We start from the raw sequence: 23,721 nt of genomic DNA on the forward strand, positions 1-23,721 counted from the left end.
CATATTAAAAATATAATTAAAATATGACAAAGAACCAGTGTTTGAAAGCAAAATTTATGAGTTTACATGAAAGTGCTAAACAACTAGAACTGTAATAGTATCAGAGGATAATGAAATTCAATAGATGATGATGATGCGATTTTATTAAATGTGATGTGGCAGTGGCCACAGCACTCAAGTCAAGTCAAGTCAAGTCAGTCAGTCTTCTTCAAAGGCAGCATAGTCAGACTCTGCCACAGTTAAGTCTTTGTAAAAATTAGTGTATTTTACTGGTTTTAATTAATAACATGGAAATGAACTTCGAAGTCATGTGTAGATCATTTTTATTTCTATATGCACAATGAATCCAGATATAAAATTATATTACAGCAAATCAAGATCAACAGCAAGGAGAAACTAAGAATAGTAACATCCTACTACAAACAGCAAATTCTGTGATATGCTAACAGAAATCACTTACAACCCAAAAAATAAAATTTGTTATTTTTTATTAATTTTAAAATTTTAATAGAATTGTTATAATGTGAAAACCATATTATTGAACTTTCTTTGTGCATAACAGAAGGGGAAATTCAGATAAATATTTATTAGTCAACATTCATTGTAAATCTTTACCTCTATTGAGAGGCATACCAGAGGACACACTTCCTTTCAAGGTATTTCTGTAATCGCAGGTATGCAGAACTAAAGTGTCACACCACAAGAAAACAATAATTTGTCATTGGAGAAACAATACAATGTAACTGAATGTCGATTTGACAAATGCGAAAGTGCACACAGCCACAGCACATTGTTATTGACTATTGTGTATCTGTGTTGGAAAGCTGACCTTAAGTTACAGCTTTAGTTGATGGAAAACATGATTTCCCATTCTCATCTGAGCAACAGCATCATCCATAAAGAGCCTCATAGAGCTTCCAAAATTTCAGTACTCAGTAAGTCATTCTGTTGCAGTGATCTGGAATTTACACTTTTTTTCACTTGCAGGTATTCTTTCAGCTTCATTTCCATTGTTGAGAGTGGAGAATTTGTCTTCCTCGTGGTTACAGCAAGTGTGCCGAGTCGAGTATACCAATTGTTTGAAATCTGGAGAAGTCACTTAATATTGTTTCTTCAATGATGAATTATTTCTTGAAAGGAGCTATCAGGATCAACTACATAACAATGATTACTGCATTTGTTGAAGCCACTATTTTGCTAACCAGAAAGGTCAATGGAAACTTGGAACTATATATCAATAACAAAGAACTAACCATATTACAGCCATCTTCCAATCACTTGCGTTCTTTCAGTGCTTCAACAACAGCAATCAGTTTCTGCAAGGTAACAGACAGTTCCTTGGCACAGATTTTTGCTGTTTCCCTCTCTGCCCTCTGAAAATTAAAAGGCACCATTAAAACACTGACATCTGTCAGAAGATGGCTGGAAGGGAAAGGGGAGAGGATATTTACGAAGCAAGTGTAAGATCCAGAAAAGATGGTTTAAAGCCAATTCTGTTTCTGAGTGAATTATTTCCATATGAAATAAGAACATGAATGCAAACAATATTTGCAATGGAAGAGAAGAACCTGCATACCACATGCCAAATGTGTCTTATAAATTAATTAAATGACACCTACAACTAATATCAGTGCTAAGCAAACCATTTAAAATTTAAACTAAATTATTTCAAAACAAGAATCTTCTTTGAACACTTACAAAACTGTGGCTGCTTTAAGTGAATGGTTTGGATTTGTCAGCTTCATCAACATGACAGAGCGATATTTTTGGGTGCGTTTCTGTTGTTGACAGTTGACTAAAATACATAAAACGACAGCTCTTTTATTGAAGAAGATCTCTAGCATCATTTTTGATTAATTGTTGTAGTAGATAATTACAGAAGTGTCACACACATTTTATTTTGCATTATTGGTCACAGAGTGATTTGTGTTGTCTTCATTAAAGCTCCAATAGCAAAAACATTTGGACATTTGGAATACAGTCAGTTTAGTTAGAATTGATACACTAGAGCTGGTAATTTGTCTTAATCTTGTCTACTCAGGTGGAGGCCTTAGGAAGCATATCTTATATCAGCCATTGAAACAGCACTGTTCACGTAGTCGAGGGGTCAGGCATCCAGCATAGGTAGTTTGTAAGACAGAACAGGGAAATTAGTTAAATACATTGGCTTATTTATGTCATGGTTTGGAAAACAGGGGGTGCACCCCTGAAATCGGCCACTGTCCGAAGGACGAACACACCCAAGTTAAAATGTAGGTAGGGGAGTGCAGGGGAGAGCATGTTGCCAGGCTGAGATGGTAGCAGAGCATGCATCTATTCTGGAATCAGCACTTTGTTCGCATCTATTAAGCAATATTAAGTTTTTGCCTTGGTTTGGAAAAACAGTAGATCCAGGGCTGGTGGAAGCGATCTCCCAGTCAAGCAACAACTTATAAGCAAGGAAAGTCTTCCAACTTAGAAAATTTTGACTAGACTATCCTGGCTTCCTTTCTGACCTTGGCCACATGTTCAGCACCAAAATAAGATATCGCACCTGTTTCAAGGAGCTCAGCAGGCCTGTGCCCACTCACTTCATTGCAGAGTTAATCTACAGCCTGTCATAGCATCACAGGACCTCTAACAACAGTAACACTTGTGTGCACAGTGGCTGCTTCTACTTTTCCAGGTCACCCCTAATACTGAAGTCAGTGGTTTTGGTCTGGCTGTTTCCAACTCCCTCAAGCATCAGCACTTTGTCATCTTTGCTAAAATCCCTACACGTTTGTCCTATGTTTCATGTTAATGGCTAAGACTACCACTTTGTTCACAAAAATGACGAACCGATCGCGCGCGCGCGTGTGCGTGTGTGTGCGTGTGTGTGTGTGTGTGTGTGTGTGTGTGTGTGTGTGTGTAGTTGTTGGCCAACAACCCTCTCATGACTGCTTCCTAGAAATAGAACTACTTCCAGACTTACCTGAAAGGTTCTCAGTACTGTACATTCCATCTACATCTGTATGAGGTTTGTTGTTCTCCAATTTCCAATTCCAACAGGTAACAAAACCTACTTGTTAACTAAATTCTGAAGCTGTTAACAATTTTTCACTCATTTTCTTTCTGTTTGTCACCATTCTCAGCAATCCTACTCACTCCCCACCCCCGATGTGTGATGTGGCAGAGGGAGGAAAACAATTTATCTGACATCAGTGGATGATGTGTCCACTAGCATAGCAGGAGGGGTTGAGTGGTGGTCTGCAAACATTCAGTGCACAGGGAATTGGCTGAACTTTGGGCGTGACTATACCGTATTTACTCAAATCTAAGCCGCGCTCGAATCTAAGCCGCGCTCGAATCTAAGCCGCGCTCGAATCTAAGCCGCGCTCGAATCTAAGCCGCGCTCGAATCTAAGCCGCGCTCGAATCTAAGCCGCGCTCGAATCTAAGCCGCGCTCGAATCTAAGCCGCGCTCGAATCTAAGCCGCGCTCGAATCTAAGCCGCGCTCGAATCTAAGCCGCGCTCGAATCTAAGCCGCGCTCGAATCTAAGCCGCGCTCGAATCTAAGCCGCGCTCGAATCTAAGCCGCGCTCGAATCTAAGCCGCGCTCGAATCTAAGCCGCGCTCGAATCTAAGCCGCGCTCGAATCTAAGCCGCGCTCGAATCTAAGCCGCGCTCGAATCTAAGCCGCGCTCGAATCTAAGCCGCGCTCGAATCTAAGCCGCGCTCGAATCTAAGCCGCGCTCGAATCTAAGCCGCGCTCGAATCTAAGCCGCGCTCGAATCTAAGCCGCGCTCGAATCTAAGCCGCGCTCGAATCTAAGCCGCGCTCGAATCCAAGCCGCGCTCGAATCCAAGCCGCGCTCGAATCTAAGCCGCGCTCGAATCTAAGCCGCACCTGAAAAATGAGACATGAAATAAAGGAGAAAAAAATTTCCCAAATCTAAGCTGCACCTGAAATTTGAGACTCGAAATTCAAGGGGAGAGAAAAGTTTTAGGTTGCACCTCCAAATCGAAACAAAGTTGGTCCATTGTAATATGAGACACAATTTAGGTCGAATGAATGACGATACCGCTACAGTAGTTTGGTTGGAGTCGTAAGCTTAGCAGCTAAGCTTTACCAGGTAGCCATTGCTATACGCCAGGCGCTCCGTCCGTATTTATACGGGTACTCTTCCTTTTTCACGTGGTTCGCCTGGTTTGAATCGATTGCTTATTTTGCTTTGATCTGATAAGTGCCGTTTTCTTTGTTGTAGGTGTTTACGTCACTCTAAGCTGAAAATGCATTACTGTACTGCGTCATGCATTGTTCGTCGCATTCTGATAGTTCGTGTTTACGGCCTGTCGCCGCTCGCGGCATGGCTTGCTTTTGTGCGCGCTACCACCGCTTAAAATTTAAAAAAAAAAAAAAAAAAAAAAAAAAAAAAAAAAAAAAAAAAAAAAAAAAAAAGAGAGAGGAATCGTCTCATTAGCGAAACAATGGCAATAGACTGCTATTTGTTGTTACTTACACAGCTGCTTTCTTTGATAATGATCAACAAGAACCAAATAATAGACTGCGTATGATAGAACATGTTCTGAACGAGAGTTAGGCGAAAATTTTTCTCCGTTTGAAAATCTTTGCGGCCGCTTCTTTAGTACATCAAATTCTGCACAGAAATTAGAGTCATCTTAGATTTAAAAATCTAGTCAGTTGCCGTGCTTCATTTCTGACTGTATCACTACTAGGCATAAGAATAATACGAATATAAACATGACACGATATGTATATTCTTCCGCGTTTGCTGGTGTCTCACTCTAGTTTCGTAGTTTATTAGGTATACAGGATTTAAATGAGATAGCAGCAAACACGAAAGAATACATGGCAAAATGTTTATATTCGTATTATTCTTATGGTGAAGAGAATACTTCATGTGATTCACATTTCATCAGGTTCCTATTAGCAACCATCTCTTCTCACAGGTAGGAAAAAATTCAGAACGTAGAGTTTGCCACATTGACAAATATCCCAGTCTTGCCAGTCAGATTTTCGTACTACATTGAAATTCTGCTACATTCGAGGATGAACAATACGGAATTTGTATTTACTTCGTTGGATAATGTATGAATATGCAGTGGTCGAAACTTAGGCCGGAGAAAAAAAAATCTAGTCTTCCACCTTTTTCTTTTAAATTTATTTACTAACGCAGAGGTTTTGGTGCCAGTATTTATCTTTGTGCCTACAAAGCATGCCTGTGTAGCGTTACATATATTCGACGGCAGAAGTTAGTTGTAGCAGCACCTACCAACATTTTTCTGAACTTCCGCTTGCTTTGCACTCGATTCTAAGCCGCAGGCGGTTTTTTGGATTACAAAAAGCAGAAAAAAAGTGCGGCTTAGATTCGAGTAAATACGGTAACCACGGAGCATAAAATTGCACTAAACCTCCTGCATCACTATCCACACAAAATTACCCATGTTCAGGAGTTGCTTCATGCTGTCCTGCCACTAAGACAAATGTTTGCTCTAGAATTTCTTGCTCACATGGAAGTGTACAATGAATGGCTATTGAACATTCTGTGGACAGATGAAGCCCATTTCCATCCCCAAAAACATATCCATGCACAGAATTGAAGACATAGGCAACAGAAAATTCACTCACACAACCAGTACCACTTTATTCTGCAAAGGTAACAATGTGGTGTGAGCTGACAGCCTTGCTTATAGTAAGGCCATATTTTTTTTGAGGAGATGGGCCCTGCAGGTCCTGTTATCTGTACTGTCACTGCTAAACATTATGAGTGTCTTTTGTGCATCAATGTCATTCCAACCCTTCAACAGCTTGGATGTGTGGGTAGGATCATTTTTATGCACAATGGTGCTCTTCCACACATTGCACAACCTTATGAAGCAGCTGCTGCAGAGGGATTCTGAAAATGCTAGAATTATCCGCTGTCATTTCCCTACAACCTGGCCATGCCGATCACCTGATCTTAAATCCATGTTACTTTTGGCTATGGGATTACCTGAAAGATGCTGCATTAAGTGCTCCAACTACAAATGTAGCCAAACTGAATGCACACACTGTGCAATACATTCTGAACATGACACAAACTCCAATCAGTTGTGGAACATGCCATTTCTCGATTTCAACTTGTGATAGAAAATGGGGACAGCATAATGAATATGTCTTATGCCACGACTATTAAATACCAATTTCATTGTCGTTTTTTCTGCAGTTTATGGCCTCAGGGCAATTAAAAATTGCTGTTGCTGTCTTGAACATTGCACAGCACAGCTGGTTTAATGTGCAACTCAAATCACAGCCGTCACATTGCAATTCATCAGTCACTTATTGTCAAACCCATTTACATTACATTGTAGCTCACAGCACCATCTAGTGGGAAAATTTTTGCTAAATTTTTCTTGTTTCATACCACTTCCTCTTTCTTGATAACCTTCCATTCAAATTAGACATCAATCTGGGCAGTGTTGCCTTTTCTTTCTTTTTAAGCATTTTGAAACTAGGACTTTATAATTAAACTTCTTGTGTTAAGAACAGATGCCTCTTAAGCAATGCAGTCATCAATCTCTTATGCTCCCAGATCATATGGGAACAGGAGAGAGAAAATTTTCCAAACTCGTTATAGCCCAGCACTGCTCAAGCACACAGAAGTATTAACACAAGCCAACCGTAGACATAAACATTTCGACACAATCACCAGGAGTACGACAACAACATTTCTGCGCGTGAATGTGAGCGAACTCGGCAGAATAGTGTAAGACAAGTACAGACCGACCTGCCCCCATTACTCTCTTAACGTTACATTAAGATACACTAGGTAAGACATAACACCACGTATCTGGTTTGGTGAAGCAGTTATGATACTGAAACAAATTGATTACACCAATCCTTTTGTTACACCATATTAAAATCATCATATTAATTATCTAAGTTGCTCCTATTTTTTCTTCCAGATTTTTTTTATATTTTATTCTTTTTTTATTTGAAGTCTTTGTGCATGCTATCTAAAATATGTATGTTATGTACTAACTTCAATTGAATTTCTTCCATTTTATCATCTTATATTTTCATCCATGTTATTGCAATCATTTTCTATTCCTCATTTTGCTTGATTTTTGGTGTATTTATAGTCTCTTCTTTCATTTCGTTCTTCACCTCAATAATTTTGTCCACAGTGCAACAAGAATTTATGTTTAAAATGTTTGTACGACAATTACCATAAAAATAATTTACATATGCAACGAGAAATACATTTTCCACAGCACTGCGCAGCCAGTATAAATAGAATGGAATTTTCAAATATTAAAATATTATGATGGATAAATAAAAATATTCCAAATATAAAAAGTGTGATTGTAAAAGAAAGCAAGAGCAAATGAAACCTTAATACAACCTATAAACTTACATGACATACGATTTTAAATTAAAAAAAAAAAAAAAAAAAAATAATAATAATAATAATAATAATAATAATAATAAACCAATCAAGTGAATGAAAATGATTATCAGTCATTTCCATAAAGATTTAAAAATAAAAGAAAAATTGTAAGCATCTGACAGGATAAAAACCCAACAAACTATCTGCTCCTTCAGGCTCTGGAAGGACAATGTGAAATTTTAAATTTTTTTCCCACTGATTAATTGCCAATGATGGACCACCAGAGTGAGATGCCTGGGACCCTAACCTCTATCATGATATACAGGGTGTTTCAAAAATGACCGGTATATTTGAAACGGCAATAAAAACTAAACGAGCAGCGATAGAAATACACCGTTTGTTGCAATATGCTTGGGACAACAGTACATTTTCAGGCGGACAAACTATCGAAATTACAGTAGTTACAATTTTCAACAACAGATGGCGCTGCAAGTGATGTGAAAGATATAGAAGACAACGCAGTCTGTGGGTGCGCCATTCTGTACGTCGTCTTTCTGCTGTAAGCGTGTGCTGTTCACAACGTGCAAGTGTGCTGTGGACAACATGGTTTATTCCTTAGAACAGAGGATTTTTCTGGTGTTGAAATTCCACCGCCTAGAACACAGTGTTGTTGCAACAAGACGAAGTTTTCAACGGAGGTTTAATGTAACCAAAGGACCGAAAAGCGATACAATAAAGGATTTGTTTGAAAAATTTCAACGGACTGGGAACGTGACAGATGAAGGTGCTGGAAAGGTAGGGCGACCGCGTACGGCAACCACAGAGGGCAACGCGCAGCTAGTGCAGCAGGTGATCCAACAGCGGCCTCGGGTTTCCGTTCGCCGTGTTGCAGCTGCGGTCCAAATGACGCCAACGTCCACGTATCGTCTCATGCGCCAGAGTTTACACCTCTATCCATACAAAATTCAAACGCGGCAACCCCTCAGCGCCGCTACCATTGCTGCACGAGAGACATTCGCTAACGATATAGTGCACAGGATTGATGACGGCGATATGCATGTGGGCAGCATTTGGTTTACTGACGAAGCTTATTTTTACCTGGACAGCTTCGTCAATAAACAGAACTGGCGCATATGGGGAACCGAAAAGCCCCATGTTGCAGTCCCACTGTCCCTGCATCCTCAAAAAGTACTGGTCTGGGCCGCCATTTCTTCCAAAGGAATCATTGGCCCATTTTTCAGATCCGAAACGATTACTGCATCACGCTATCTGGACATTCTTCGTGAATTTGTGGCGGTACAAACTGCCTTAGACGACACTGCAAACACCTCGTGGTTTATGCAAGATGGTGCCCGGCCACATTGCACGGCCGACGTCTTTAATTTCCTGAATGAATATTTCGATGATCGTGCGATTGCTTTGGGCTATCCGAAACATACAGGAGGCAGTGTGGATTGGCCTCCCTATTTGCCAGACATGAACCCCTGTGACTTCTTTCTGTGGGGACACTTGAAAGACCAGGTGTACCGCCAGAATCCAGAAACAATTGAACAGCTGAAGCAGAACATCTCATCTGCATGTGAAGCCATTCCGCCAGACACGTTGTCAAAGGTTTCGGGTAATTTCATTCAGAGACTACGCCATATTATTGTTACGCATGGTGGATATGTGGAAAATATCGTACTATAGAGTTTCCCAGACCACAGCGCCATCTGTTGTTGAAAATTGTAACTACTGTAATTTCGAAAGTGTCTGCCTGAAAATGTACTGTTGTCCCAAGCATATTGCAACAAACAGTGTATTTCTATCGCTGCTCGCTTAGTTTTTATTGCCGTTTCAAATATACCGGTCATTTTTGAAACACCCTGTATATTGCTTCAAAGAGTCAATCCCACACATGAGGATCTCCTTGTGAGTCACCGAGCCACACTACGAATTGTGTGAAAGATAGAAAATGAACTTGTGACAGATACTATTATTCTGTATACTGAGCAATGAAGATGGTCATTTAATGTGGTCAATGACTCTACTATTTGTTAACAGTAACACCATAATTTATTCACAAAAATGTGGTGCAGCAATTGTGGATTCTAAAAATAATTTTAAGTAAGTTAGATACCAGGTCCAATGGAATAATGGTCTCACAAACATAAAGAAGATACTGCCACACTGAAAGTTACAACTCTCACTTCCAGTTTAACTAACCTATGACAACAGTTTCACACATTGCTATGACAACACAGAAACCTTGAAGTACTTGTGCAAAAACACTCTCAATATTCCAGTGATGTACAGTATTGCACATAGAAGATATAATTAGTCTCACAAAATATAATATATTTAAAATAATGGCAGAATTCAATACAAGTCAACTGTGCACAGAATAGATATGTAACCTAAAACAATGTTAAGGATCCAAAAATGTACAAGCACAAATGTCACCTTTGTAGAATTTAAGAATGTCTATTACTATCGACAGACCAACTGTTTGTGGCAGTATAGAAGTGCTCAGAGTGGACAGGAAGACAAGTCTACCAGAATCTTAAAAATCTAACATCAAAAGTACAATTTCTTTGTTAAATCTGAGCTTTTTAATATATGTACAGGTGCTCAAGAAGATGATGATGATCTCATCCCTTGCTATTTAACTTAGTGCATTTCGATAACTCTCCTAATAACTTAGAACTTTTTCCAGAACAAACATTGGAAATTCTGAATGCAAAATGCATTTGCTGACAATTTGGCAGTGACCGAGTCTAAATAAAAAACAACATGACACAGGAAAACTACACTAAATAGCAACGACGACAGGCCTGCAGATATAAGTAAACCCTTTAAACGGAAAATCTGTATAGAAACAGCAGGAAAATTAAACTAAAGATGGAATATAAGGTGAATATACAGGTATTCTCCTTCAAAAACCTTTGAGGAATCATACTGCCAAAAAGAGTTGGACAGTAGCACAAGTCTAGAAAAGCCATGAAACTTCAAAGGGCATTTAGAATTACACGGAACCACTAACTGGAAATTTGTTAATTAGACAATGCAAAACTGTGATATTAGACTAGATCTCTTATACCAGAAGCCCTAAACCCATTAGAGACCACAACTGCTGGGGGCATTCTAAAACATGCAGAAATTAGAAAACAGGAGCAAGAAATTCTAAGGACTCAGCAAGAAGACTAATCAACATTAACAACTATGAAAAGGATAGATTGCTATTCACTGTAGAGATGACACATTGAGTTGCAGACAGGCACAATGAAAAGACTGTTACACACCGAACTTTTGGCCAAATTCTTTTTTCAGAAAAGGAAGGTAAAAACGAACAAACAAAAGCACACACACACACACACACACACACACACACACACACACACACACACACACACACACGGTTGCTACATTCGGATGCTGCTCTAGCCAGACTACAACAATTGCGTTGAATGGAAGCAGCAATCCAGAGTGGGGTGGAAATGGGGGTGGGATAGTAGGATACATGTGGGGGGAACGGAAGTCAGCATTGCCTCGCACAGCATGCAAGATGCAAGAACTGGAAGGAAGTAAGATGAGTCTGCCAGGTGAATGTTGGAAGGCTGTGGAGAAACGGGGAGAGGAGGAGGAGGAGGAGGAGGAGGAGACAAGGAGAGGAGGAGGAGGAGGAGGAGGAGGAGGAGACAAGGAGGGGAGCAGAGGAGGAGGAGGAGGAGGAGACAAGGAGGGGAGCAGAGGAGGAGGAGGAGGAGGAGGAGGAGGAGGAGACAAGGAGGGGAGCAGAGGAGGAGGAGGAGGAGGAGGAGGAGACAAGGAGGGGAGCAGAGGAGGAGGAGGAGGAGGAGGAGGAGGAGGAGCAGGAGGAGGAGGAGAAGACAAGGAGGGGAGCAGAGGAGGAGGAGGAGGAGGAGGAGACAAGGAGGGGAGCAGAGGAGGAGGAGGAGGAGGAGGAGGGGAGCAGAGGAGGAGACAAGGAGGGGAGCAGAGGTGGAGACAAGGAGGGGACCAGAGGTGGAGACAAGGAGGGGACCAGAGGTGGAGACAAGGAGGGGACCAGAGGTGGAGACAAGGAGGGGACCAGAGGTGGAGACAAGGAGGGGACCAGAGGTGGAGACAAGGAGGGGACCAGAGGTGGAGACAAGGAGGGGACCAGAGGTGGAGACAAGGAGGGGACCAGAGGTGGAGACAAGGAGGGGACCAGAGGTGGAGACAAGGAGGGGAGCAGAGGTGGAGGGGAGCAGAGGTGGAGACAAGGAGGGGAGCAGAGGTGGAGACAAGGAGGGGAGCAGAGGTGGAGACAAGGAGGGGAGCAGAGGTGGAGACAAGGAGGGGAGCAGAGGTGGAGACAAGGAGGGGAGCAGAGGTGGAGACAAGGAGGGGAGCAGAGGTGGAGACAAGGAGGGGAGCAGAGGTGGAGACAAGGAGGGGAGCAGAGGTGGAGACAAGGAGGGGAGCAGAGGTGGAGACAAGGAGGGGAGCAGAGGAGGAGACAAGGAGGGGAGCAGAGGAGGAGACAAGGAGGGGAGCAGAGGAGGAGACAAGGAGGGGAGCAGAGGAGGAGACAAGGAGGGGAGCAGAGGAGGAGACGGGGAAACGGGAAGCAGAAGAGGAGAGGAGGAGACGGGGAAATGGGGAGCAGATAAAGAGAGGGGAGAGGGGAATTGGGGAGGAGATAAGGAGAAGAGGAGAGTGGAGAAAAAGACTGGTGAATTGGCAGAGAGCAGCACACAATGAGGGTGAAGTCACTAAGCAACTATCATTTTGAGAGTGGAGTATCTATTTGAAATGACGTATTTTTCAACAACTCTATCATCCAAGACGGGGTTGGCGAAAGAAACCAATTATTAATTTATTCCCATTGTCAAATATAAGCTCTCCCAATACTAACTCGCAGGAAGTAGCTACTTCAATTGTAATACAAGATAAACTGTCGAATTGCTACGAACACATCACCACCAACTGTATCTAATCTACGTTTATGAACACTGTTGCGCCTTTTGTAGAAATTGTGACAGAACTTACCTCTGACTTTAGCTAGCTTTCAGGACCTATAAGAATTTGAGCTTCAGCACACACTATTAGTGCCTGGAGCCATGGTTCTTTCCCAACGTAACTATGTCAACTTACAACCACGGTACCAAATGTTCCTAGGTCTACCCTTATTCTGTGTTTGCCCCATACCGAAGCACTTTTTGTACTATTGTGAGACACACTAACCTAAAATCAGCTCAGGTCACAGCCCCTGCTACCCATGTAGCTGCCACCTGTATGTAATGCACCAGTGATCTATTAAGTGAAATCCAAAATCCTACTACCCCGTTGTGTGTGCCAGGGAACACGCTGCCCAGATGCTCACAGAACCATGTGAGTCTCCTATTCAGATACTCAACTGGCTCTGTTCCAAATGTCCGAAATTTGTCCTCTTGATAGTGCTGCAAATAATGAACTCTGCCTAGGTCCCACAAGCAAGACTGGCAGTCTTTACCACTTCAGGTTGGCGCCAGAAACCACAGAGAATCTCTTTCGATCTGAAGTGACACACATCATTAGTACAGACACGAGCCACCACCAGCAGTTAGCTGTATCTCTGTGCTTTTCATGGCATCCACAATGACTCTTCACTCCTCTGATGACTCCACCATATGCACAGTGAACTACTTCCCATTCTACACAGCTACAAATCTAAGGGACTGCATTATGCACCTACCACTGGACTCACTCCCCTCCCCCGTTAATGGGCACATCTTGCAGGTCAAGAGACTTCCTCTGAAACAGAGCGATTGACTGCATTTGGCTCAGAATCTTTATCAGTTACAGGTAGCACATGAAACCTGTTTTGTCAGATGAACTGGAGAGGCTCTTTGAATGGTCCCATGGAAAGTCTTTCATTGCCTGTCATACCTTAATGTGGGCAGTAACCGGGGCAGTCACTGTGGTGAACCAGTCAGGAGATGCGAGGGATGTTCTCAATGTGTCTTGCAACCGCCTCCCCCCCCCCCCCCCCCCCCCCACCACACACACAGCAATGCTCACTGACAACAGCCTGAAGCTGTGTGACTGAAGCCAGTGCCCCTTGGAGCTGTGAGCAAAGAGTCACCAATTAAGTTTGCAACTGAGCACAGCATTCACAGTCCCTAGCCGAGCTAGAGACAGAAATATACACTAAACATTTTTAATAATGCAGAATTGTGGCTACTAGACACACAAATAACCACGAAATTTAAGAATTCAGACAAAAATGCACATAGTAAATAAAAAATAAGTTGCTTCTTATTGTTAGAAGCTCAAAACAACTCATAATCTAAACACTATGCTCTGAGGTGCTGCTGACTTATCACAATGGATTGACAGGACATCACAAAAGTGTAAATAAGGGCAGCTCATTTTGTATTATCACAAAATTGGGAAAAGAGTGTCCCAGATATGATGCCCAAGTTGTGATGGCAATCATTAAAACAAAGACTTTTTACTGTGGTGAGATCTTTTCATGTAATTTCAATCAATGGCTTCCTTGTCCAAATGTGAAAATATTTTTTTGATGCCCACTTATGTAGGGAAATAGGATCATCATAATAAAATACCAAAACTAGAACTAGAGCAGAAATATTTAATCTTTCATTTTTCCCCACATGCTGTTCGGCATACGAAGGTGGTTCGATGAACCCACTGCCAGACAGCTTGTGTGACTGCAGAGTAGACACATGTGGATGAATATACAAAAAGACAATGTAGTCTCTAGTGCTGTTACAGGACAGGGTGTCACCTAACTGTTATTCAATCGGCACCAGGGCAAACAATAAAAGAAACAGAAGTTCAGGGAGAAGCAATACTAACTTTTAGTGTTTGCCGACAACATAATTATGTCAGAGAAGGCAAATGATTTCGAGTATCAGTTACACACGGTAGACACAATCATCTAAAGAGGTTACCAATCAAAGTAAAATAAAGATAATGGACTGTAGCCAAATGAAGTTGGGTGATACCGAAGAAAAGAAGACATAAAATGCATCGGACTGGTAACAGCAAAATGAAACAGAAATCTGCTGGTATTTAATATAGTAGTGTGTGTCCAGGTGTTCTGCACACAATCAGTCAAACTGAGAATACTTAGTACTGAAAATCAGTTTAAAGTGTTACAAAGCTACGTCTCTGGGATGTAGCTTTATATGGGAGTGAAATGAAATGAAACTTTGCTACTGTAAGCAGGTTCTAATGCTTGTCGGTAGCAGTAGTTCTGCAGAGATGAAATACTTGCACAGGCTGGACTAGCATAGAGATCTGCATGGAAACAGTCTTCTGATGCAATAGCAGCATGAACAACAATAAATCAGAGGGGCTGAAATCACGGAGTTTGCTGCGTACTCTTTCTGACCAGAGATGGAGTTTACAGCCTGCCACTCTAATGTAACACACTAAAGCTGTGATTCCAAACACGGCGACAGCGACCGACTGTGACTGCAGAAGACAGATGGCAACGCTGCCGCCTGCTGTCAGTGGGTTGCGGAACGCAGCGACAGACAAGCTGTGCAGTTGCCGGGAACAAGTGCACGAGGCGAGATGTCTGTTAACACCACTACTGTTGTTGGAAGAGGAAGACGATGACATTTTATTGTTGCATTCCAGGAAAAGACGAAAGCTGGTAATGCCTTTATATAAAGTAGAACTGCAGAAGGTAGTTACACAGCACTGATAAAAAGACATTTGTTAGGTGATGAAAATATCTTTGGGAGCTACTGCCGTTTCAATAAAAGACAATTAAATGACATAATGGCACAGTGCCTAAGAAACGCAATAAGTGAAGAAGAAAAATTATATTTGACGCTGAGGTAAGTCCACAAAATGTTATACATTATTAGATTGTGCTGCAGTTCCAAGACTTTCTGAGAGAGTTGTGGAGGTTGAAGGGCTGCTGTTATCACTTGGCTGATACTAATTTTTATTTTGGCTTCTGCCTTATAAACTGGAGGTAAACTCCTTACAACTGTGCTGATGTGATGGAAAAATAAGTCAATATCATCATCTTTGTGTTCCATAAACGTTTTTAGTAAATTTTGCCTAATTTCCTCCCTTTCTTTCCACATTTGTAATATTGTATCATCATTACTACAAACTTTACTGCGTTTTCTTTTCCGTGCTGGCACATAACGTTCATCGTTTGTTACTACAGATGTTTCACCACTATTTCCTATTGTAGGTATTTCTGCCGTGTCTTCTTCCTGTGATGCCGAAAGGTCCAGTTGACGAGTTCGATCTCCCCTCTCTTCTAGGCTTTCTTGTATTGTTGTCTGTGATGATGTCAATGTAATATTTGTTCCTCCAGATCTGCGTTGTGCAACACTGTCAAGGAACGATAGCTGTTTGTGCCTTTTTGTTTTGAATTTTTTGAGGCAGCAGAGCCCGTTCCTAATTTGCTTTTCTTCTTGAACCTCTGGTAACCGTCCCTTAAAAATTTCCACTTCTTCTTACAGTCATCACCTGTAAATGGAAATTATATTAGCTGTATGTTTTCGTTTGTTTCAGATTCTTGGCCACAGGCGAAAGTTACCGGTCTTTATCATTTGCCTATCGTATATCACCATCTTACATATCAAGAGTTGTCAAAAATGTTTTGAAGATATTAAGAATAAGGCTGCTGCCCATGTTGATGCCACCTTCTACTGAATCAGATTTCAGACGTATTAAAGAAGAATTTTGGCTTAAATGCAATATACCTAATTGTGTAGGCGCTATAGATGGAAAACATGTTCGCATAAGGGCACCAGAGAAAAGTGGATCTCTGTTTTTTAAACACAGAGATTTTTTTTCAGTTGTTCTGCTGGCTATTGTGGACGCAAATTGTATATTCATTAGCGTTGATGTCAGCGCTTATGGAAAAGAGTCTGATAACGGTACACTTCAGAAATCGGCTATCGGCAAGAAAATAGCCGCGAAGGAGTTTAATATACCTCCACCAAAGTGTTCGCCAGGCACAAATGTGGGTATGTTCGGCCAGTAAAAGCTGTCTCCGGTCGCTATGCGGTTCGGAGGCAGCGGCACTACTGGTCCCTGACTGGATGTGCGGTCTGCTGCCGAAGCAGGTATACGGCGGCAGACAACGCTGTCGCTGCGTTCAGCATGCCTCACATTGCAAACAATGGCAACTAGTGGTGCCGCCTGCAGCTGATCGGTGCGGTCTGCGGCCGTGTTCGGAATCGCACCTTAAAGCTCATCTGTTTTAAAAGAACTCAACAAGAAAACATATGACCAAGGGAACTACACTCCACAACCTGCACTAGCATCATTTAGGTACTGTGGTAATTTGCACATTAAAGATAGCTATATTTGAGGTTTTACAAATGACGAAATGTCATGTGATCACTGCATGTCACTCTAAACGCAATGTTATTTATGAATAAGTTGGTGATTTTGGCAGACACAGAAAAAGCTCTGAAATGAGTGCTGCACATGTTTACTGAAATAGCACAGGAATACCAATCAAGCATCTCTGCAACAATGACTAAACTGATTGCATTCAGAGAAAAGCTGGTCAATCTGGGGCAAGGTAGGTAGTTATTAATAAAACAAGTCAACATGGTAACTGTACATCACTGGTGGGATATAAATAATGGAATGAAGAAATTAACTATTTATATAAAGTTGAGGCATTGAGTCACTGACAGACACTTGAAAAGACAGAGGTGGAGAGTGGGACAGAGGGGTAAGGGTTGCCAACAGCTGGCAGGGAGAAACAGTGGACAGGGTATGAGTGTGGTACTAGGGAGCTCATACTGGGTGCAAGCAGAGAGTTGTGTGAAGCACACAATGACGCAGAGGAATGGATCAGGAGGCAAACAGAGGAAGAAGGGGACTGAGGAGAGGTGGGTGTGAGGGCATGATGGTCCCGGGCCATGGGTGGTTGTGGATACATGACAATGGCCAGTGGAGATTGAACCCAAGAGGGTTAGGGACTCATGAATGTGTTGAATAAACAATTCCCACCTACATAACGACAAGCCAGTGTTGTTGGGAAGGATCCAGATGGCACAGCTTGTCAAAACCCTTGTAGTTGCACTCACTCTGTTCTTGGCCACAGTGTGCTGCCTCTCCTGTCAACAATCAATCAACCACACTTCCTCAGTCCACCATCTCATTCTTCGCCACCTTTCTCCCCTCATCTGCTCAACTCAAAAACACCTAACCCCCGCAGAGCTGCAGTGCCAGCATTGTGTTGTTGCCCAGGGCGGTGTGTGATGGCTCTGTACAAGGTTTCATCTACACCACATTTTCAGTCATTTATTCGTATTTGCCTACTGATGACTCAGAACAGAACAGGTCAAGAAGTTCATTTACAAGGGTGTGCTGAAAAGTAATACCTCCAATTTTTTAATGTGAAAACTCGTAAAGCTTTGTAAATGAAACAAGCATTAATAATATTCTACATTTTTATTCTCCGTATCTGCAGCCTCTGCCCCTAAAGGGCTCTAAACTGCAGCATGTAACATGGCAACGTTTAACTTAACTGACGGTGCTTAAGAAACAAAATGAGTGCTGTGGCATCTGCAATAATCCAATACCGTGGGCCCATCTGATTCTCCTCTGCTTCCAAAACTAAAGAACATCTTCAAGGACTTTAATTTGATAGTGCTGAAGCGGTGCAAGCAGGTGAGGTCGTGGCTCGTCAACAAATTCAACCATTTTACAGTGATGGTAACAAGAAATTGGTCTCTCATTGTGAGAAATATGTTCATTACCAGGGTGATTTCATTGAGAAGTAAGTATGTGGAAATGAAGAATAAAGATGTGGAATGTTGTTAATTTTTATTTTACTTAAAAAGCTTTGAGCATTTTCACGTAAAAATTTTGGATGCATTACTTTTCAGCATCCCCTTGTACTTTGTAATTATGTGATTTAGGTAATGTAACAAACAAAGTTACAAATATTTCACATTCTATATGGAGCAATTTAAAGGAGCTTCCAGGGCAACAAATGAGAGGGATAACTTAAATTCTACAAAATAATGGCAGGGCCAACACTGCTGCATGGGAGCAGGTGTTTAACACAAACTAGATAATAGGCCAGATGAGAAGAAACCACAGAAAGGTTTATTAATAGCAGGCTATGCCTCACCTGACACAGAAGAAAAGACATCAGAAGGAAACAAGAGAAATAGATATTTTATCTTAATAAAGCAATAATGAAATACAAAAGAAATGGAAGGAATATATTACAAGACTGGATGTGGACTGAATTTCAAACAATCTGATGAACATCATGCTTAAACGTGCAAGAAGAAATGTGTGATAATCAAGAAAGAGATGGCTGGACCAATAATTCTGGTAAAAGGAACAAAGATTAAGATTTAAAGTTCTGTTGACATCAAGGTCATTAGAAACAAGGGTTGGGGGGGCAGAACACATTACGATATAATTTTTGATGATTATTATATGTAAGCATTACATAAATCTTATTTTAGTTTGAACAATGCGTATATGTTAAAGCATATATAAGGTAGATTATTCATGTCTTCAAGGATGAATATTTTAGTTCTGTGAGAGAACAGAGAGAAAAAAAAAGTTCAAATGTGTGTGAAATCTTATGGGACTTCGTTCCCTAAGCTTACACACTATTTAACCAAAATTATCCCAAGGACACACACACACACACACACACACACACACACACACACACACACACACACACACACACACACACACAAGGGAGGACTCTAACCTCTGCCGGGACCAGCTGCACAGTCCATGACTGCAGCGGCTTAGACCGCTCGGCTAATCCCGCACAGCCGAGAACAGGGAGATTGGTTCACAATGAAGTCAATTTCTGTGTGAGGTCAAATAAGATTCACATTATGGTGAAAGAAAAAACTGGATGTAATATGGCAGTAATCAAACTGCAAGTGAACCACAAGAAAGAGAAATCACTTTTACTAGAAGAAAGATATTCAAGTGACAAATACATGTTAATTTGTGCTTCACACTGTACCTAAAACCTGTAAAAGACAAAAAAAGGAATTAACCATTGAGTGGGTGAGTCATTTTACATAATCCAAGCAGGAATGCAGCAAACTATGTACATGTGTGAAGAATATGCCGTCTTTATGTTACCAAGGTAAAGATGTATGAGCTACATCACAGTTTTAATTTAATTAAACAATGTTAAAATTAGCTTGTGTTGTGTGATTTAAATCACTGTTCAGTTAAACAATAGTAAAAATAAACTTTCACTATATCACTCAAGATGTCGTTGTGGCTGACCTATATTAATCTACCCAATACTTTTCTTAAACACAGCAACACACTTACTACAATATAAAATGACACAGGTTTTCTACGTCGAGGCAGTATCAGTTATCACAAATTTATTTGTGATCTGCAGAGTCAATTGTCTTGCATATTTTCAAGAACTGTTGGCATTTCTCACAGGTATGAGAAGTTTTCACATGTCCTTTGCAAACTAAACTATGACATGAGCCACACTTTATGGTAGTAGAGGTGGCATTTGCTCATCCACATGTCACTCACCATCGTCTTGCCTTGATGGAAGACTCCTCTCAATTCTTTCAACCCCTGGTTTTTGTATTTCTTGAGGGAAGTTGGTATGCTGGCAGGAAGTGAAAGAATCTTAGCTCGTTCCACAAGCCGAGCCTTCAAAATGAGAAACTGCAAAATCTTTCAAGAAAATCGTTTTCTTCCTTTCGGATTTCCCCTTTTGTGCATGAAAAATGATTTGAGCATCGATTCCTGCTATATCCATCACAGCATAAAATATGACCAAAGGCTATCTTCTTGTCACCTGTGCGATGGAATATGCACAACCCAATTGACTGTGTTGACTCCACATTAGGAAATGGGACATGAATAGTAGACGAGTTCTGCCATTTGTGCAGCAAAATAACTGATGGTGGCCGAAAGAGAGCTATAAAATGTAGACTGGCAATGGCAAGAAAAGTATTTCGGAAAAGGAGAAATTTGTTGTTCTTAAATATAAATATAAGTACTAGTAAGTCCTTTCTGTGCATATTTGTATGGGATTTAGTATGGATGTGAACAGAAGCTTTTGCAGTGAGGTGCTGCAGAAGAATGCTGAAGATTAGATGGGTGAATTGCGTAGCTAATGATGAGGTACTGAATAGAATCTGGAAAAAAGAAATTTGTGCCACAACCTGACTAAAAGAAGGGATAAGTTGACAGGACACATTCAGAGACATCAAGGCATCACCAATTCAGTATCTGATGGAACTGTGGAGGGTAAAAATCATAGGAGGAGACCAAGAGATTAATACAGTAAGTACATTCAGAAGGACATAAGTTGTAGACGTTACTCGCAGAGGATGGTGGTGGTTAGTGTGAGGTCATTAGAGACGGAGCACAAGCTCGGGTTAGGGAAGGATTGGGAAGGAAATCAGCCGTGCCCTTTCAAAGGAACCATACCGGCATTTGCCTGAAACGATTTAGGGAAATCACGGAAAACCTAAATCAGGATGGCCGGAGACAGGACTGAACCGTCGTCCTCCCGAATGAGAGTCCAGTGTGCTAACCACTGCACCACCTCGCTCGGTTACTCGCAGAGGATGTGGCTTGCACAAGATAGAGTAGCATGGAAAGCTGTATCAAATCTGTTTTAGGGTCAAAGATGACGACAAAAAAATAGGTTATGTTAATAAAAGACAATGACTTACCAACAGTGGAAGTATTTCTTCAATTTTTTCCTTAATTTGCTGACACTCCATATCATCAATGATGTCAATCATATCCTGAAGAGTAGCAACAGATGCCCTGAAACATATTTAACCATTTCATTGTCTTCATTGTATTAAAACTTTTACAGCATTAGAATTGCCTACCGATTAGAATTTCAATGCAAACAAGAAATGGAAATCGTGGTAAGTGTGCCATCAGGTAGATTTGGTAGACGGTGTGTTGAGAAGCAGAAATGGACAAATTTGCTTATGGTACTTGTTTTCATCGGGGATTTTATGGCAAAGAGATAAATAGTGTGCGCGTGGTGGGAGAGGGAGTGTTTTAAGTCAACAATAATGATCACTACGATGGCAAAACGCCTTCGCCACTATCATTTTACTTAAACCAACACAAAAATCAACATTAAATATATGGTCTAAAATACATCTGATTGGGAGAACTAACAGAATGACACTATTGGCTTGGTGCACGATTTGATATATTCTCTCTTACTACCACACACTTTCTCACCACTTGCGTTCTTTGCTGCATACGTGTCTGGGGCTACGGACTGTTATATGACCAAGCTATTTGAGTGGAGTACACTATTAGGAAATGATTACACTTCTGCTGAACTCTTCATGCCTATTTTTATTATTATTATTATTTATTTATTTAAACCCTTTAACCATGGCTTTAAGGTTTATGTTCATGCCTATCATTTGCACAGTGGATGGTTTATTTAAACCCTTTAACCATGTCTTTAAGATTTATGGAAACATCTTCTTAAGAACAAATTAGTAATAATGAGCTACATATTGTGACAGAGGTAAGTTAAAAAATTAGCCTAAAGACGTCAGTAAAATATTTAATACCATGGAAGTGAAATTTTATATGTTACTGGTGCCTTTCGGCTATTTTTAAACGTACCTCCGCCACACGTGTACCCCAGTTATCACTAAACGCATACACTCTTGTATTAGCAATTACAGTTATTCGTCTTTCATGCAGTAGAAATCACGAACAACTCCGCGTGCCTTGCCACGAATAAACTTAAACTCTAATGCACGTTTATCCTACGATCTGACGCAATACCTTCAGCTTATAATCATACCTGCTGGAAAATCTACGCGCGTTGCGCCTGCAGTTGACAGCTTCTAACGGAACACAAATCACCTCAGCGTCGCCAGAAGCCCAGGCACAGTTGACGGTCAGGTCGATTGAGCTGTTGTCAGCAGGCTCACGCACATGCGCGGGGCTGAAGTCGCATATGAGCTGAAGTTCCGATCGATTAATAGCCAGGCACGCACGGGCGATTTTTCTGTCGACGCGACTAACAACCGCTGTTGAAGTACATCAAGATGCGCAGTCAGCGCCAGGAAAATCGCAAGTACTCTCGGTATCATAACATGTAACGGTATCGCCATGACATTCATGGAAACAATTGTTTGGTGGCGCTTTTGCTACGAAGAACGAGAAAACGGCGCAGATATCGTTACTGGTTGCATCCGATTCTAACTGGTGAAAGGCCAGTTTTACAAATCACACGAGGAGTTACAAAAAAATAAATAAAGGCTTTCAGTACAATCGAATGAGTAAGAATGCTTTTGACGCACTGCCTCAAGCAACAGGGCAGAAAATAACAAAACAAGACAACGTAGAGGAAGTCTGCACCACCTGAGAAGTGGTTATCACTGACCTTGAGGCAAGCACATATCATTTCATTCAACAATTTTTATTGCCTATGATTACTTTACATAACTGATCGGATACATCAAGAAAATCACTATCAAGTCGAAGCTGGCGAGCTTGTTTCCCGTGAAAGGTGCAAAACCAAGTTGCGCACTGAAGTTTCTGAGCTGTTGCGGTTGTCTGCAGAGGGGCACAGAAAAACGGTTTGTGGAGGTTCCATTTCATTTAGTACATGTGACGAATATGGCTGAGCGAATGAAGTTGCTGGAGAATAAGTTGCTCTAGTAGTGTTGGTATAACGCATGTCTGCAGGGGCGGTGGCAATGGAGTATCATGTTACACTGGATAAAATGACTTCAGAAATCAGCTAATAAATTACTCCAACAGATTCAATCATTTTTTATACTTATGTAGCAATACAGGTTGCAATTTTTTTCAAAACTCATTTTAACAAAAGAATAAGAGCGGCAAATAGCTTACTATCTAAACCAATCAGTATCATTTAACTTGAAATGAGCTTATTTTTATTACGAGGGAAATCCCAAAAGTAAGGTCTACTATTTTTTTTTTATAAATACATAGACATGTTTATTTCTACAATGGTTTACATCAGTTTACAGTTTGAACATTTAGCTATTTTTCGACATAATCACCATTTCTGTCGAAGCATTTTTGTAGACGCTGTGGCAGTTTTTGTATGCCCATATCATACCAACTCGGCGCCATGCTGTTCAGAAAGTTATGAACATCATCTTTCAACTAGTCGTCGGAGCTGAATCGCTGGGACCATAATTAACGCTGTAAGGTAGTGTGAGACTCTGAAAAAACTCAAACGGGCAATTCAGAACCGAAGAAGAGGAATGTTGAGCAAGCGCGTACACATTCTCCATGACAACGCTCGCCCACACATCGCTCGGCAAACCGTTGCTCTCCTGCAAACAGTTTCAGTGGGACAATCACCCACCCACCCTATAGTCCTGACTTGGCGCCCAGTGACTATCATTTGCTTG

The 23,721-nt window shown here is 41.2% G+C and overlaps 1 protein-coding gene across 1 annotated transcript in view; it reads right to left on the minus strand.

Moving 5' to 3' along the window:
- Positions 1-306: 306 nt before the first annotated feature.
- Positions 307-23,721, minus strand: part of LOC124596342 — a 150,423-nt gene continuing 127,008 nt past the window's right edge. The window contains exons 3-4 of the mRNA XM_047135445.1: positions 21,019-21,115; positions 307-1,373 (exon numbers count right to left, since the gene is read on the minus strand). Coding sequence (XP_046991401.1) covers positions 1,275-1,373; positions 21,019-21,115 — 196 coding nt within the window. The 3' untranslated portion in view covers positions 307-1,274. The remainder of the gene's footprint in view (positions 1,374-21,018; positions 21,116-23,721) is intronic.

Source organism: Schistocerca americana, chromosome 2, assembly GCF_021461395.2.
Source record: "Schistocerca americana isolate TAMUIC-IGC-003095 chromosome 2, iqSchAmer2.1, whole genome shotgun sequence".
NCBI classification, from domain to species: domain Eukaryota; kingdom Metazoa; phylum Arthropoda; class Insecta; order Orthoptera; family Acrididae; genus Schistocerca; species Schistocerca americana.